Consider the following 14,321-nt stretch of genomic DNA (forward strand, 5'->3'; position numbering starts at 1 on the left):
ACTGACAGCAGCCGAGGGCTGGCCCGTCAGTCAGACAGGAGAAGTCAAGCAAAGAGGTAGCTGGTCACCCAGGCAGACAGACAGACAGGCAGACAGGCAGGCAGGCACACAGACAGCCGTGTGGCTGTCAGTCATGCGCAGGGAGAAGCAGGCAGGCAGTCGGACCCCGAGCCCTTCGGTCACTCAGCAGAGAGACGCCAGAGGCGGTGCCTGCCATCCCAGCCCCACCGCGTGCTCCAGTAGTAGAGTATTAAAGATATCCTAAGAATAAGCTTATAGGACTGAGAGTCCAGGACGGAACTCCAGTTTCTAAGGGAAATAGCGGCAATTGGGCTTAGCAGGAATAGTCTAGGTCCCAACTGTAGAAGGACTAGGATATTGAGTAAGCTGCCAAGACATGAACTCAGATGCGGCAAAATCAGACATAAGCCCAGTTATAAGAAGGTGAGGGCTGGACTAGTAAGAAAATAGGAGGACAATAGATTTTGGTGCTGTGTCTTTTCCTCCACAAGGGTGAGATTTGTTCTAAGAGCTGAGCTGAGTCTGCAGTGGGAATAAGGTATATGCAGAAGCTGGAAATCAGGCAGAGTTTGACCTAGTTTTGGAACGTTCTAGAGCATCTATATTTGAGATAATAACCTTCAGGACAGCAGAAGAGTGAGCTACTTGAAATAGCTTCCCAGTAATCAAGTCCCTGTTTGTCAACAGGTGACCTAACTGCCATGTGTTCTTTTTTTTTCCTTAGCATTCGAAGGACCCAAGTCATTGATGATGAGTCAGATTACTTTGCCAGTGATTCTAACCAGTGGTTGTCCAGAATTGAACGGGAAGCCCTACAGAAGCGAGAGGAGGAGCTGAGAGAATTTCGACATGCCTCTCGGCTCTCGAAGAAGATCACCATTGACTTTGCAGGCAGGAAGATCATGGAAGATGAAAATCCTCTAACCGAGTATCACAGCAAGTAAGTGGACAACACCAGAAAGGGTCTGAAAGAAGGGAGCAGTTTAACTGTAAAGGATTTGCCTCCGCCCCTTTAATGAGTCTGTTATTTTTGTTAATTTTTAGAGCAACATATTCATTTGGAGTAGAAACATGGAATAGTAGCTAAGAAAACTTTGGAATTGAACAGTGAGGGCCACTTGACCTACTAGATAACTACTGTAGTTTTATAAAATTAAAACAGTGAGGTACAGTTTGGGCACAGGAATAGATGAATGAAATGTAATAGAATCTGGAAAGAGACCCATGCGTCTGCATTGTTTGTGTACGGGTGTGTGTCTATAGTTGTGTAAAACTTTTCTAAACAGTAAGGGAAGGATTAAATAAATGATGGGCCATCAGCTTTGAAAAAAATCTACATTAGATCTCTACCTTGAAGCATACAGTGAGAATAAGTTTGACTAAAGAGTTAAATGCAGGGACTTCCCTGGTGGCGCAGTGGTTAAGAATCCGCCTGCCAATGCAGGGGACACAGGTTTGATCCCTGGTTCTGGAAGATCCCACATGCCACGGAGCAGCGAAGCCCGTGCGCCACAACTACTGAACCTGCACACTAGAGCCCGCGAGCCACAACTACTGAGCCAGCATGCCACAACTACTGAAGCCCATGTGCCTAGAGCCTGTGCTCCACAACAGGAGAAGCCACCACAATGAGAAATAAATAAATAAATGTATGTATGTATGTATGTATGTATGTATGTATGTATGTTAAATGCAAGGGAATTTCCTGGCAGTCTAGTGGTTAGGATTCCAAGCTTCTACTGCTGGGGGCCTGGGTTTGATCCCTGGTTGGGGAGGTAAGATCCTGCAAGCCAAGTGGTGTGGCCAAAAAAAAAAAAAACAGAGAAGAAAAGTAAGAGTTAAATGCAAAAGAAATAAAAGGATCAGAAAGAAATAGAATAGTAGAAATTTAGGAGAATATAGTTAATGTCTTGGTATGATAAAGTTCTTTCTAAGCAAGATACAAAACCCAGAAGTCAAAAAGACAGATATTTTAAATAACATAAAGAAGTACAAGACTGAGAGAAAACATTTTAAATGGTTTTAACAGTTCAAAAGAGCAATATCCATAGTATATAGAGCTTCAAGTTAAAAAGACACATCCAGTAGAAAAATGGGCAAAGGCTAAGAACAGACAATTTACAGGTGAGGAAATACAAATAGCCAATAAACATTTGAAAAGATGCTCAACTATTTATCAGGGAAATGCACATTTTGAAACATAATGTATCATTAAATTATCTGAAATTTATAATTTATAATATTGCATAATCTTTGAGTGTAGGGAAATGGATATGCCCTCTTACTAAGGACGGGAATATTAAAATGTTCAAGTCTCAACACCAAGGGTGAACCCAAATGGAAACTATGGATTTTGGTGATAGTGATGTGTCAATGTAGATTGATTAATTAATAACAAATGTACCTCTCTAGTGAGGGATAGCTGATGATGGGGGGGGCTGTGCATATGTGAGGGCAGGAGGTAAATGGGAAGTCTCTGAACCTTCCATTCAGATTTGCTGTGAACCTAAAGCTGCTCTAAAAAATAAAGTTTATTGAAAAAAATTTACATCATGGCCAATTTCAAGTTACCAACATGAAGTCACTGAACAGAGTTGAGAAAAGATACACATATTGGCTCTAGCACAGTACTGAAAAGAAAGCATGTGGAGATCTAACTCCATGTTTTGGAAATGGCATACATATCTCTCTGTCTCTCTGACACACACACACACACGCACGCACGCACGCACGCACGCGCGCGCATGCGCGCGCGCGAACACAGCAATGCTTTCTACATGGCCCAGTCCTCGGTCTTTCTCTTTCATTTGTGGCAAATCCATCACAGAATTTTCCTAATCAGAGGTTATTCTCTCCCTAAAACAAATTCTACCACTAGCTTCAAAATAATTAATTTGTTTTCAACTATTACATATATGCTATTATATGTAGTTACATATATTACACAGATATAAAGAAAAAATAAAATTATTTCTGGGTGATGGGTTTAGGAATTTTTCATTTTCTTTCTATTAATTTGCATTTTCTATTTTTCCTGTAATAAACTGATTGCTTTTATAGTAAGAAAAATCATTTTTATGTGTAAGAAAAATCATTTTTATGTTCAATAAAAAATGGTACAGCCTTTTAGAAGTGAAATTGGACAGTATCTCAAAATTTAAATTGTGCATATTTTTTGACTTTTTGACACCAGGTGCCAAGATGCTAGTTTCTTCATCTCTTTCTCAACAATTAAAAAAATACATTTGCCATTCTGATACATGAAAAATGGTATTTCATCATAATTTTTATTCACTTTTTTTTTGCTTTGCTTGTGTGCCAGTAAGTCTGAGCATTCTAAAAATGTATTGATTAGCTATTTATATTATTTCTTTTATAGATTCTAGAGTTCTAGATATACTTAACCGGTGTACTATGTCTCAAATCTATTTCCTTCCTTTAGATTCCATCCTCCACATCCTATTTTAGACTTGCCTCTTACCTCAAGTTCTTGTTGTTGTTGTTTTTTTGGTTCATGCCTTTGTTTCTGCTTTTTCCTTGCTTTGGATATCCGTCCTCCCATCTTTGCCTTTCAGATATCTACCTCCCCTTTGAACGTACTTGGTACAACACATAGGGTGATGGGGTAATAACCACCAAATGGATTGTATCTATCTTACAGTAATAATTACATCCTTCCTTGTTTTGTTTATCATCTTTATAGCTGTCTTAAACCTACCACTTAGATTTAAAGCTTCCTGAAGGCAGGAGCCCTGTCCTCCTCCCCTTTTAAGTTGCCTTGTGTATAAGAGGTTCCTAACAAATATCTCTTTAATTGTATTCAAGGTCAGGTTCAGCCTTTCCTACTAGTAGAAGCTTTTCATTATATCGTGCTTTAGAATCATCATCCACAAACATTTGTCAAGCATCTGTCAGGGACATGGAGTACAGCAGCAAGTAATGAAGAGCTGTAGAGCAGAATAAGATATGGTTCCTGCAAGACCTATGATCTCTTACTAACCAGTAGGGTTAGTCCCATAATCTTTAAATTAAATCATCACATTCTTTTATAGGTTGAGAGCCAAATACCCATAGCAAACACCATAGACACTGGATAACATTGGGTATATTTGATGACTTTAAATAGTAAGTGCTACAGGACTTCAGAGAAAGGAATAAGTACTTTTGTTCTGGGCTGGTAGAGGGCCTCCTTAGAAGTTTTGGGCCATGAAGCAAGGATAGACTTCAGATCAGCATGGAAGAGTGGAGAGGGACTGCTGAGTGGGCAGAAGAATAATTGAAGGTGTTGAGAAATAGGCTGCCATAGAATACTCTTCTGTGGGTCAGACTGTTTCTAGGCACCTTTTCTAATCTTGGCATTTCTAATAATCTTGTTAAAGAGGTGAATGAGTGTCTTGTGCCCTACCTATTTTCTTAGTGTTCTGGAACTTTTACCAACTCCTACTCCTTAGGGTTCTTGGAGTGAAGAGAAGGGGAAGTTGGTAGGGGGAGCAGGGAAGGTCATCCATGGACCCCTCTTTGAGTGTCAAGTTTTATTACTGTTGAAGAGTTTTATGTGTGTGCTAAATAAAGATATTCTGAGCATAGGACATTACCAATTATTGCATCCTTTTGTTATCACAGACTAGATGAGGCAATACATGCCATTGCCAATGGAACCTTGAACCAACCACCGACCAAATTGGATAGATCTTCTGAAGAGCCTTTAGGACTTCTGGTGAATCCCAACCTGTACCAGTCCCCTCCCCAGGTTAGTGGACCTTTACTCTAACTGATGATGAGAAAAGTTTGGGCCCAGATATTTCTCCTTTCAAATGTGCCTGTTTCATAGGCTGTAGATACCAGTCTGCTTTCTCAGTACTCCTACCCACCTTATACTCTGACCTAATTTTTCCAGTTTTTTTGCAGCACTTGTGACAAGTTATCATTTGAGTATTTCCCAAAAGAAGGTTTTGTTAAGTACTATAGAGATTTTAAATAATAATCCCATGGTCCTCTTGTTAATGTTCTTTCTCTATCTTTTATAGAATGTGGGTAGTCCCATAGTGTGGTGTTTTAAATTAATACATTAATTCACTTACTCATTGTTGTCATTCATTTTGCCATCAGGTACATTGAGCATCTAATATGTATAATCACAGAAGTAAGTGATCAACCAGACACTGCTTCTATCCTCAAAGAACGCATAGACTAGTAGAGGAAAAGATTACATAGGCAGCTCTAATATTAATAGAAATGTAAATAAAGTACAGTGGAAACCCAAAGGAGGGAAGGACAGTCGAGAGGAATAAAAGAGGCTTTTATAGGGAAGCTGGCATTCCTTAAAAGTAGTTATCCAAGAAAATGGTGTTTGGGGATGGTGGGGAAAAAATTCCAATCAGAATTAACTATAGGTATGAGGTGTGGGATACACACACAAACACGTATATACATATATGCAGTTAAACAGTGCAAGGGAGGGTTGGGAGTACTGACCCTCTGCATAGTCGAAAATCTGTGTATTAATTATAGCTGGCCCTCTGTAAAGCAGTTCCACATCCACAGTAGGTTCCACATCTACAGATTCAACCAACTGCCGATCATGTAGTTCTGTAGTATTTACTATTGAAAAAAAATCCATGTATAAGTGGACCCACACAGTTCAAACCCGTGTTGCTCAAGGATCAACTACATAGGGAATAGTGAATTTAGACTACCAAGATAGTACTCATAAAAAGGATTATTGGGATTTCCCCGGTGGCGAAGTGGTTAAGACTCCACACTCCCAATGCAGGGGGCCCAGGTTCGATCCCTACTCAGGGAACTAGATCCCACATGGATGCTGCAACTAAGAGTGTGCATGCCACAACTAAGGAGACAACGTGCCGCAACTAAGGAGCCAGCGAGCTGCAACTAAGGAGCCCTCGAGGTGCAACTAAAGAGCCAGCCTGCTGCAACTAAGTCCCGGAGCAACCAAATAAATAAATAACCTTTGCATTCTCCCTCCCTCTCCAAACATGGCGGCCTCAGCAAAAAGGAAGAATAATAAGGGGAAGACTATCTCTGTAACAGACTTCCTGGCTGAGGATAGAGGGACTGGTGGAGGAAGCACCTATGTCCCCAAACCAGTCAGCTGGGCTGATGGAACAGATGACCTAGAAGGAGATGTTTCAACCACTTGGCATAGTAATGATGATGATGTGTATAGGGCCCCTCCAATTGACTGTTCCATTCTGCCCACTGCTCCATGGGCTGCTTGGGAACCCAATATCGACCAGAGCTGTCTTCCCAAATCACCACCCTATACTGCTTTTCTAGGGAAACTGCCCTATGATGTGACAAAAGACTCCATTAAGGAATTCTTTAGAGGATTAAATATCAGTGCAGTGCGTTTACCACGTGAACCCAGCCATCCTGAGAGGTTGAAAGGTTTTGGTTATGCTGAGTTTGAGCACCTGGATTCCTTGCTCAGTGCCCTGAGCCTCAGTGAAGAGTCTCTAGGTAACAGGAGAATTCGAGTGGACGTTGCTGATCAAGCACAGGATAAAGACAGGGATGATCGTTCTTTTGGCCGAGATAGAAATCGGGATTCGGACAAAACAGATACAGACTGGAGGGCCCGTCCTGCTACAGCTTTGATGACTACCCACCTAGAAGACGTGATGATAGCTTTGGAGACAGGTATCCAGATCGTTATGATTCAGACCGATATCGTGATGGGTATTGGGAGAATTATGGTGATGGCCCGTGCCGGGACATGGATCGATATGGGGGCCGAGATCACTATGATGACCAAGGCAGCAGAGACTATGATAGAGGCTACGATTCCAGGATAGGCAGTGGCAGAAGAGCATTTGGTAGTGGGTACCTTAGGGGTGACGACTACAGAGGAGGCAGGGACCGCTGTGAAGACAGATATGACAGATGAGATGACTGGTCATAAAGCTCCAGAGATGATTACTCTCGGGATCATTATAGGCGTGATGATAGAGGTCCCCCCCAAGGACCCAAACTGAACCTAAAGCCTCGGAGTGCTCCTGAGGAAGATGATTCCACTGCTAGCACGTCCCAGTCCAGTCGAGCAGCCTCTATCTTTGGAGGGGCAAAGCCTGTTGACACAGCTGCTAGAGAACGAGAAGTAGAAGAGCGGCTACAGAAGGAACAGGAGAAACCGCAGCGTCAGCTGGATGAGCCAAAACTAGAACGACAGCCTCGGGAGAGACACCCAAGCTGGCGAAGTGAAGAAACTCAGGAACGGGAACGGTCGAGGACAGGAAGTGAGTCATCACAGACGGGGACCTCAGCCACATCTGGCAGAAATGCATGAAGGAGACTGAGAAGTCTCTAGAAAATGAAACACCCAATAAAGAGGAAGACTGTCAGTCTCCAACTTCTAAGCCTCCCAAATCTAAACAGCCTCTAAAGGTAATGCCAGTCCCTCCACCAAAGGAGAATGCTTGGGTGAAGCAAAGTTCTAACCCTCCTGCTCGATCTCAGAGCTCACACACAGAGCAGCAGTCCCCTACAAGTGGTGGAGGGAAAGTAGTTCCAGCTCAACCATCTGAGGAAGGACCAGTAAGGAAAGATGAAAATAAAGTAGATGAGGTGAGTGCCCCAAAAGGCCAAAGTGGAAATTCCAGCCGTGGTCCAGGAGATGGAGGGAACAAAGACCACTGGAAGGAGTCAGATAGGAAAGATGGCAAAAAAGATCAAGACTCCAGATCTGCACTTGAGCCAAAGAAAGCTGAAGAAAATCCAGCCTCTAAGTTCAGTTCTGCAAGCAAGTATGCTGCTCTTGCCATTGATGGTGAAGATGAAAATGAGGGAGAAGATTACACCGAATAGACCTCTGCATTCTGTGCTTTCTCCTAGTCTCTCACCACCCTGGAACATTCGAGAGCAAATCAAACCTCCATCCAGACAAGACAAAATAAAACTCACTGTCTCCTGGAGACCTTTCTTAACTTTTTTTTTTTTTTTAAAGAAACAAAGTGAAATTCTTTTTTGCATGCTGCTGCAGCCTTTAAAGTATTGAACTAACTGGAGAATCACCAGTGTAGCCAGAGAGAGACGTACAGCTTTTAATGCTGTACGTTTAAAGTTGTGGTGCGTTTTTATGACACGTGCAGTTGCCTGTGTGATTAGTGCCTAGGGGCCTCCGTTTAGCAAAATGGCAGTGATAGTGATGCAGTGTCTGGAATCTGATTGGGCAGCAGGCAGGTATAAGGAAGAGTGTGAGGTTTCTACCTTTAATTCTTATTATCCAGTTATGGCGTACATGAATTCTCAAACATTATCTGAGTAAATTCTCCATCCTCGGCAAGGTAGGTTTAGTCTCTGATGTTGTTTTAGTCTCCAGGAGGCTGCCAGCCCCTCCTCTTATTTAATTCTGAGTTACTAGGGCCAGCCTATGGGGGAGTTCCTTCATTTGTACCCCCCAGGGGGCTAGGTGGGAGTGAGTCTAAAGGCCACTGAAGAATAGGACTGTTTGGTGACCTAAATGAATGGGAAAATCATGGTTTGAAAAGAAGCTTGGGGATTTGATGAATTATTTTGCACCAGTAATAGGGAAAATGGTATGACCTCCAGTAAACACATAATCATTTACCTCCTGGAGCAGGAAACACTTAGGGGTTGTGGGAATTCCCAGGTCTTTTATGTGTCCTGGTTTCACCCTTTCTTAAACACTATCCCTTCTGAAAGTTCAAATATATCCATATTCTGTTGAAATCTTGAAGCTTTAAAAATTTAGACTCTTGTCATTGTCTTATGTTCCTCATGCTACTCTTTCCTGTTACCTTCCCACAGGCAGCTTCTGCGTAAGTCACATACTTGACCTCCTAAGCATCCTCTAGAGCCCCTGGGAGCTGTTCAATGAGGAATCATCATTGCTTTTTCTCAAGCAAATCTTGGCTCCTTCATGTTTTGACACTCACTCCTTTCCTCCAGCCATTCATGCTCCTGCTGCTTTGACCCCTTTGACACCTCAGAAAACTTTAGAATTACCAGTCTTAGGTGGTGAGCGAGGTTGGTTAAATTGGGAGCCTTTCTTACAACCTTGATTGGGGTTTGGGGAGCTTTTTAAAAAACAAAAGTTTCCTTATCTCCAAGTGAAATCCCACACCAATGTTTGGATTTATAATGTGACCTAGACCAATGTGTGGTTTTTTTGGTTCTGGTTTTTTTTTTAGCATCCCTTGAGAGAATAAATGATAATGGAGAAGAACAATTTCACAAGGTCCTGGCTTCTCTTGCAACACAGTAGCTTTACTTGCCTACTTTTATGTGCACCTTGGTACTGCCAGCTCAACAGATGGTGTCCTTACGGGCAATATTGGTACCTGCAGAGAAAAGACATCTCGGTCTCCTCTCGCATCAGTCCTAGGTTAGACCCTGTCCAGCCATGCAGGGGTGTTGGCTTATGAATGCTGCAGCAGTGAGCATAATAATCATTTACCCAGTGGACATAAAAGACACACCAAGTGAGGTAATTTTAAATAATTGGCTTGGAGTGCCTAGTAGCTAGGAAGTGGCTTTTAGAGATACCCAAGTTTGAGAGGGTATTTTTTTTAAACCATTTGCTATAGCTGATGAAAAAGTAGGGTTTGCTCTCTTCATGTCTGCTCCTTCCAAATAGATGTGTCCAAAAAAGCTGTTTTTTCCCCCATTCCTCTACCCTGCCACCCTGTTAAAACAAACAGGGATTTATGACCCACTCCTCAATACATGTAAAATTTGTACAAAAATACCTTCTATGAAAGTGATTTGTAATCTACAGACTTCATACCTGGGAGAGGTCTTGAGATGTAAAATCCCATCCTTTAGGTTGTGGGGGTTTTTGTTTTCTCCAAACAAATCTGATCTTTAAAGTTCAAAATAAATTAAATAAATATTTTAAAAAGGGATTATCATGAGAAATGGAGTAGTTAGGTAGATAGAGTCAGATCACTAAAGAGTTAAGTGTTTAGCTAGGAAGATTTCACATTTTTATTTTGTAAATAAATGTGAATCATAGAATGTTCTTGAGCAGAGAGATGCAATCAGAGCAGTGCTTTAGGGAGTTTAACTGGAGATACTCATTCAGCACTGTATACGTGCCAGGTTCTTTGCTAGGTGCTGGGAAATTAAAAGGTAAGAGCCCTTGAAGTTTTTAAGGACTTCAAATTTAGTGGGAAGATGTGTTTGAATACAAAGAATTTCAGTTCCTTAAGATAATTGCTATGGTAGACACATGTCATGGATACAGTAGGAGTTTAGGAGAGAGATTATAAACTCACAGAGGAGTCACAAAAGAAATGGTTTTTGAGAGGAGACTTAAGGGATGAATAGGAATTTCCAAGCAGACAAATTTGGGGAGGGAATTCTAGGTAGGTGGTATAACATGTAGAAAGGCTCAGCAGCTTGAGAGCATTGTAGGTTGGGAGAACCACAAGTAATTAAATACTGTTAGAAATTAAACTGCGCTAGTAAGTGTATTAGTTTCCTAGGGCAGCCATAACAAAATACCACAGCTGGTTGGCTTATGACAGCAAATTTATTCTCTCACAGTTCTCAACACTGAAATCAAGGTGTTGGCAGGGCCATACGCCCTCCGAATGTCTATGGGAGAACGCTTCCTTGCCTCTTTGGGGTTCTGATGGCCCCAGGCATCCCTTGGTTTACAGCTGCATAGCTTTACTCTGCCTTTGTCTTTACATGGACTTTTTCCCTGTATGTCTTTGTCTCTGTGTGTTTTCTCCTTTTATATGGATATCAGTCACTGTATTGGAGTCCACCCTAATCCAGTATGACTTTATCTTAACTTGATTACATCTGTTTCCAAATAAGGTCAATTTCACAGGTTCTGGGAGGACATAAATTTGGGATGGATGCTACTCAACCCAGTATAGCAGGTAACATCTTACCATGAAAGTCCTTATGTCTCATGCTAAGGAGTTTAGTTTTATTCTACAGTAGGCAAGGAAGAGTCCTTGAAGAACTTTAGCAGACAATTGGCATGACTTCCATGCCTATGTAGAGAATGGATTAGAGGGAAGACTACGACAGAAGCAGGGAAATTGCTAGGAAGATTATTGCAGTAGGGACTTCCCTGGTGGTCCAGTGATTAAGAATCCACGCTTCCAGTGCATGGGGCACAGGTTTGATCCCTGGTCGGGGAACTAAGACCGCACATGCCACGTGACCAAAAAACAGGTTATTGCGGTAGCACAGTGGGAAGATGAGGGCCCAATTTAGTGTTGCAGTTAGTAAGGCAGTAGAGAGTTACTTAGAGGCTAAAAATGGAGATGAGACTAGTTAGCAGGCTCTAATATAATGTTATTGAAAGACAGTAAGATTAAGTTAGGAAAGTAGCTGTGAAGTAGAAAAACAGGTAGTATAAACAAGAACTGTAATAGAGATAGAACAGACAATTTGGGCCTCGGGATTGTTCATACACCAACAGTTTTATGAAATCACCTATTTCCCCTGTAATGGATCAGTTCTGCCTCTGTGTTCCCACTTAAGGACTTAAATCCCTGTGTAGTATTTACTCAAATCTGCTTTATGTTTTAGAATTATTTATGTGTCTGTCTTCTCGTAGGATTGTAAGTTCCTTGAAAGCAAGAACCATATCTTTTTTTGTATTTTATATGTCTCCCTACTTTATATGCTTTTCACATATACTGAGTTAAATAGTCAGTAAATGTTTGTGTTTTTTTAAGCTATGACACAATTGATTACAGTCATAAAATTTTATTGCAGAAAGATTCTTAGAGATTCATTTAGTCCAACTCCATCATTTTACAGTTGAGAAAACTGAAACCTTTAGGGGTTAAATGATTGCTTAGAGTCTCTAGCCTACCATTCTAGTATTTTTGTTTTCCCTATAAATTATTAAATAAAACATCAAAAAATTAACACAACTAACTCTAAACCTCATCATCCTAATAGAGCCTTTTTTAAAAAGAAATAGATTTCAGAGCACTCAGTCTTCTTGCTCTGGAAGAAATGTTACCCTTTGTCATTCTCTGACTGAACTACTGCCAAGACTCTTTAGTCTCCTGTAATTATCTGTACCCTGTAATTTTGTGTTCTCTTTACATGATGGGAGCCTTGTTTCAGTAGTGCTTCATCCTGTCTTTTGGGGGACAAGTTGTTCATTTCAGGATAAGAGAATACTTCATGCATCCAGTAGTCAGAACTGCTGCCCCCCGAAAGCATCTGTTTGGCTTTATCATGGTAACAGTATGTGACCCTGTCCCTTAAGCACATGAAGAATGGATGGACCAAAATGTTGAACCTTCATTTGGCTGATAGAATTATATTGGGAAATTGTCCAATACGGATCATTAATCATTTTAAAGTGGAAATAATTACAGACCAGTTATTTGGTCTGATGGTTGCTGGAATTAGGAAGCTGTGTGTGGAGAATTCAACATTATCTATCCTTTAAGATGGGACCATGTTATCATACCTGGGACTCCTACTGAATTTATACCTTCTGTACCTTTTTTGACCCTGTTTCTGACAAAGATGGGATACATTTTTCTAAGAGAATGTTTCCAGTACGATTCATTAATATTAGAATTCATCTCATTTTGTATACCTACCCCAGATTTTTCCCTTGTCAGACAAAATTATATGTTTGGTTTCTTTCCTGTATAGTGGATAGATCAGACGGGTGCAGCCTCACAGAAGAAGGCTTTCCATTCAGCAGGATCAGGACTAGAGTTCAGCTCATGTCGGCATCAGTTTCGAATCCAGGACCAAGAATTTCAGGAAGGCTTTGATGGTGGCTGGTGCCTCTCTATGCATCAGCCTTGGGCTTCTCTGCTTGTCAGAGGGATTAAAAGGTAAGGGCAGCAATGAGGCGGACTTCCCTGGAGGTCCAGTGGTTAAGACTCCGTACTTCCATTGCAGGGGGCGTGGGTTCGACCAGGGAACTAAGATCCCACATGCCATGCGGTGCAGCCAAAAAATAAAAAATTTTAAAAAAAAAAGGACAGAAATGAATCTTGGAAGATTTTACATAAACTTGATATAGAATTATGGACTGGAATTCATCTGGGAGGACATAAATTTGGGACGGATGCTACTCAACCCAGTATGGCAGGTAACACCTTACCGTGAAAGTAATCTAGCGGTGATTTATAATACTCTGCAGCACATAGAACTTTAAGCAGTGTATTCATGTTATGGACTTGTTCTTTACTGAATAGCTTAAAAAAGAACTGAGGTTAGAAGGACTAAGGATCCTAGTCATAATAAAGAATAGAACATAAGTTTTTTCATCTTTGGAAAGAAGTCTATTGAGAAAACTTCTCTTGGCTTTGCCTTTGTACAATAATATATCACTCAGCAACCTTAATGGTTTGATCCTATTGGAAATTCAAAGTTTTTATGCCTATTTATTAGTTTTTTAAAGACACCAGCCTAGCTGTGATTTTGTTTTTCTATCTATACATCTGTCTTTTAATCTGAGTAACCATATTGAGAAGCTATTTTACCACAAATTCCTTTTCTACAAAAAGTGGGGGAAGTAGTGAGGGATAAGTAGAGGTATTATAAAGTTAAGTCGTTGTACATGTTGTACTATTGTTGTACTATTCCATGGTTTCATATGTTTCTTCTCAATGCAACTTTTAAAAACTAGTTCTTTCCTTTGCTTTTATAAATGTAAATAGAAAATTGATAAATACAGAAAAGCAGCTAGAAAAAGAGATAACATCTATAATTCTACCACCTAGAAACAGCTACCATTAGCATTTTGGAGTATTTATTTATATTCTTTTTCCTGTGCAAATTGTTACATAATGAGGTCATAATATATATTTACGTTTATGTTTTTCTTCTTTCACTTATCATTACATGTTCGTTTTCCCTTGTTTTCTCAGTTTTATTGAGATACAATTGATATATAACATCGTCAGGGTGTACAATATAATGATTACATATATATGTATATATTGCAAAATGATCACCACAATAAATTTGGTTAACATCATCACCTTGCATAGTTACAAATTTTTTGTTTCTTGTGATGAGAACTTTTAAGATCTAGTCTCTTAGCAACTTTCAACTATACAATACAGTATTGTTAACTGTAGTCACCATGCTGTACGTTACATCCCCAGAATTTATTTATCTTATAATTAGAAGTTTGTACCTTTTGACTACCTTCATCCAGTCTGTTCTCCATATTTATGAGTTTGTTTTTTTCAGATTCCACATGTAAGATCATAAAGTATTTCTCTTTCTCTGACTTATTTCACTTAGCATAATACTTCAGGGTTGATCCATATTGCTGCAAATGGCAAGATTTCATTTTCTTTTATGGCTGA

General features: G+C 40.4%; 1 protein-coding gene and 1 pseudogene across 4 annotated transcripts in view; both read left to right on the top strand.

The window, feature by feature from the left end:
• TRIP4 (thyroid hormone receptor interactor 4) overlaps window positions 1-14,321 on the top strand; it is a 71,195-nt gene that overhangs the window by 21,434 nt on the left and 35,440 nt on the right. For all 3 annotated transcript variants that reach the window (XM_081229535.1, XM_081229537.1, XM_081229536.1), the window contains 3 exons: window positions 746-961; window positions 4,645-4,771; window positions 12,646-12,833. In XM_081229535.1, coding sequence (XP_081085661.1) covers window positions 746-961; window positions 4,645-4,771; window positions 12,646-12,833 — 531 coding nt within the window. The remainder of the gene's footprint in view (window positions 1-745; window positions 962-4,644; window positions 4,772-12,645; window positions 12,834-14,321) is intronic.
• Window positions 5,784-8,851, top strand: LOC308614803 (eukaryotic translation initiation factor 4B-like; annotated as a pseudogene). The gene has a single exon. The product of its transcript is annotated as a eukaryotic translation initiation factor 4B-like (transcript).

Source organism: Mesoplodon bidens (assembly GCF_964165515.1).
Source record: "Mesoplodon bidens genome assembly, chromosome: 3".
Lineage (NCBI taxonomy): Eukaryota > Metazoa > Chordata > Mammalia > Artiodactyla > Ziphiidae > Mesoplodon > Mesoplodon bidens.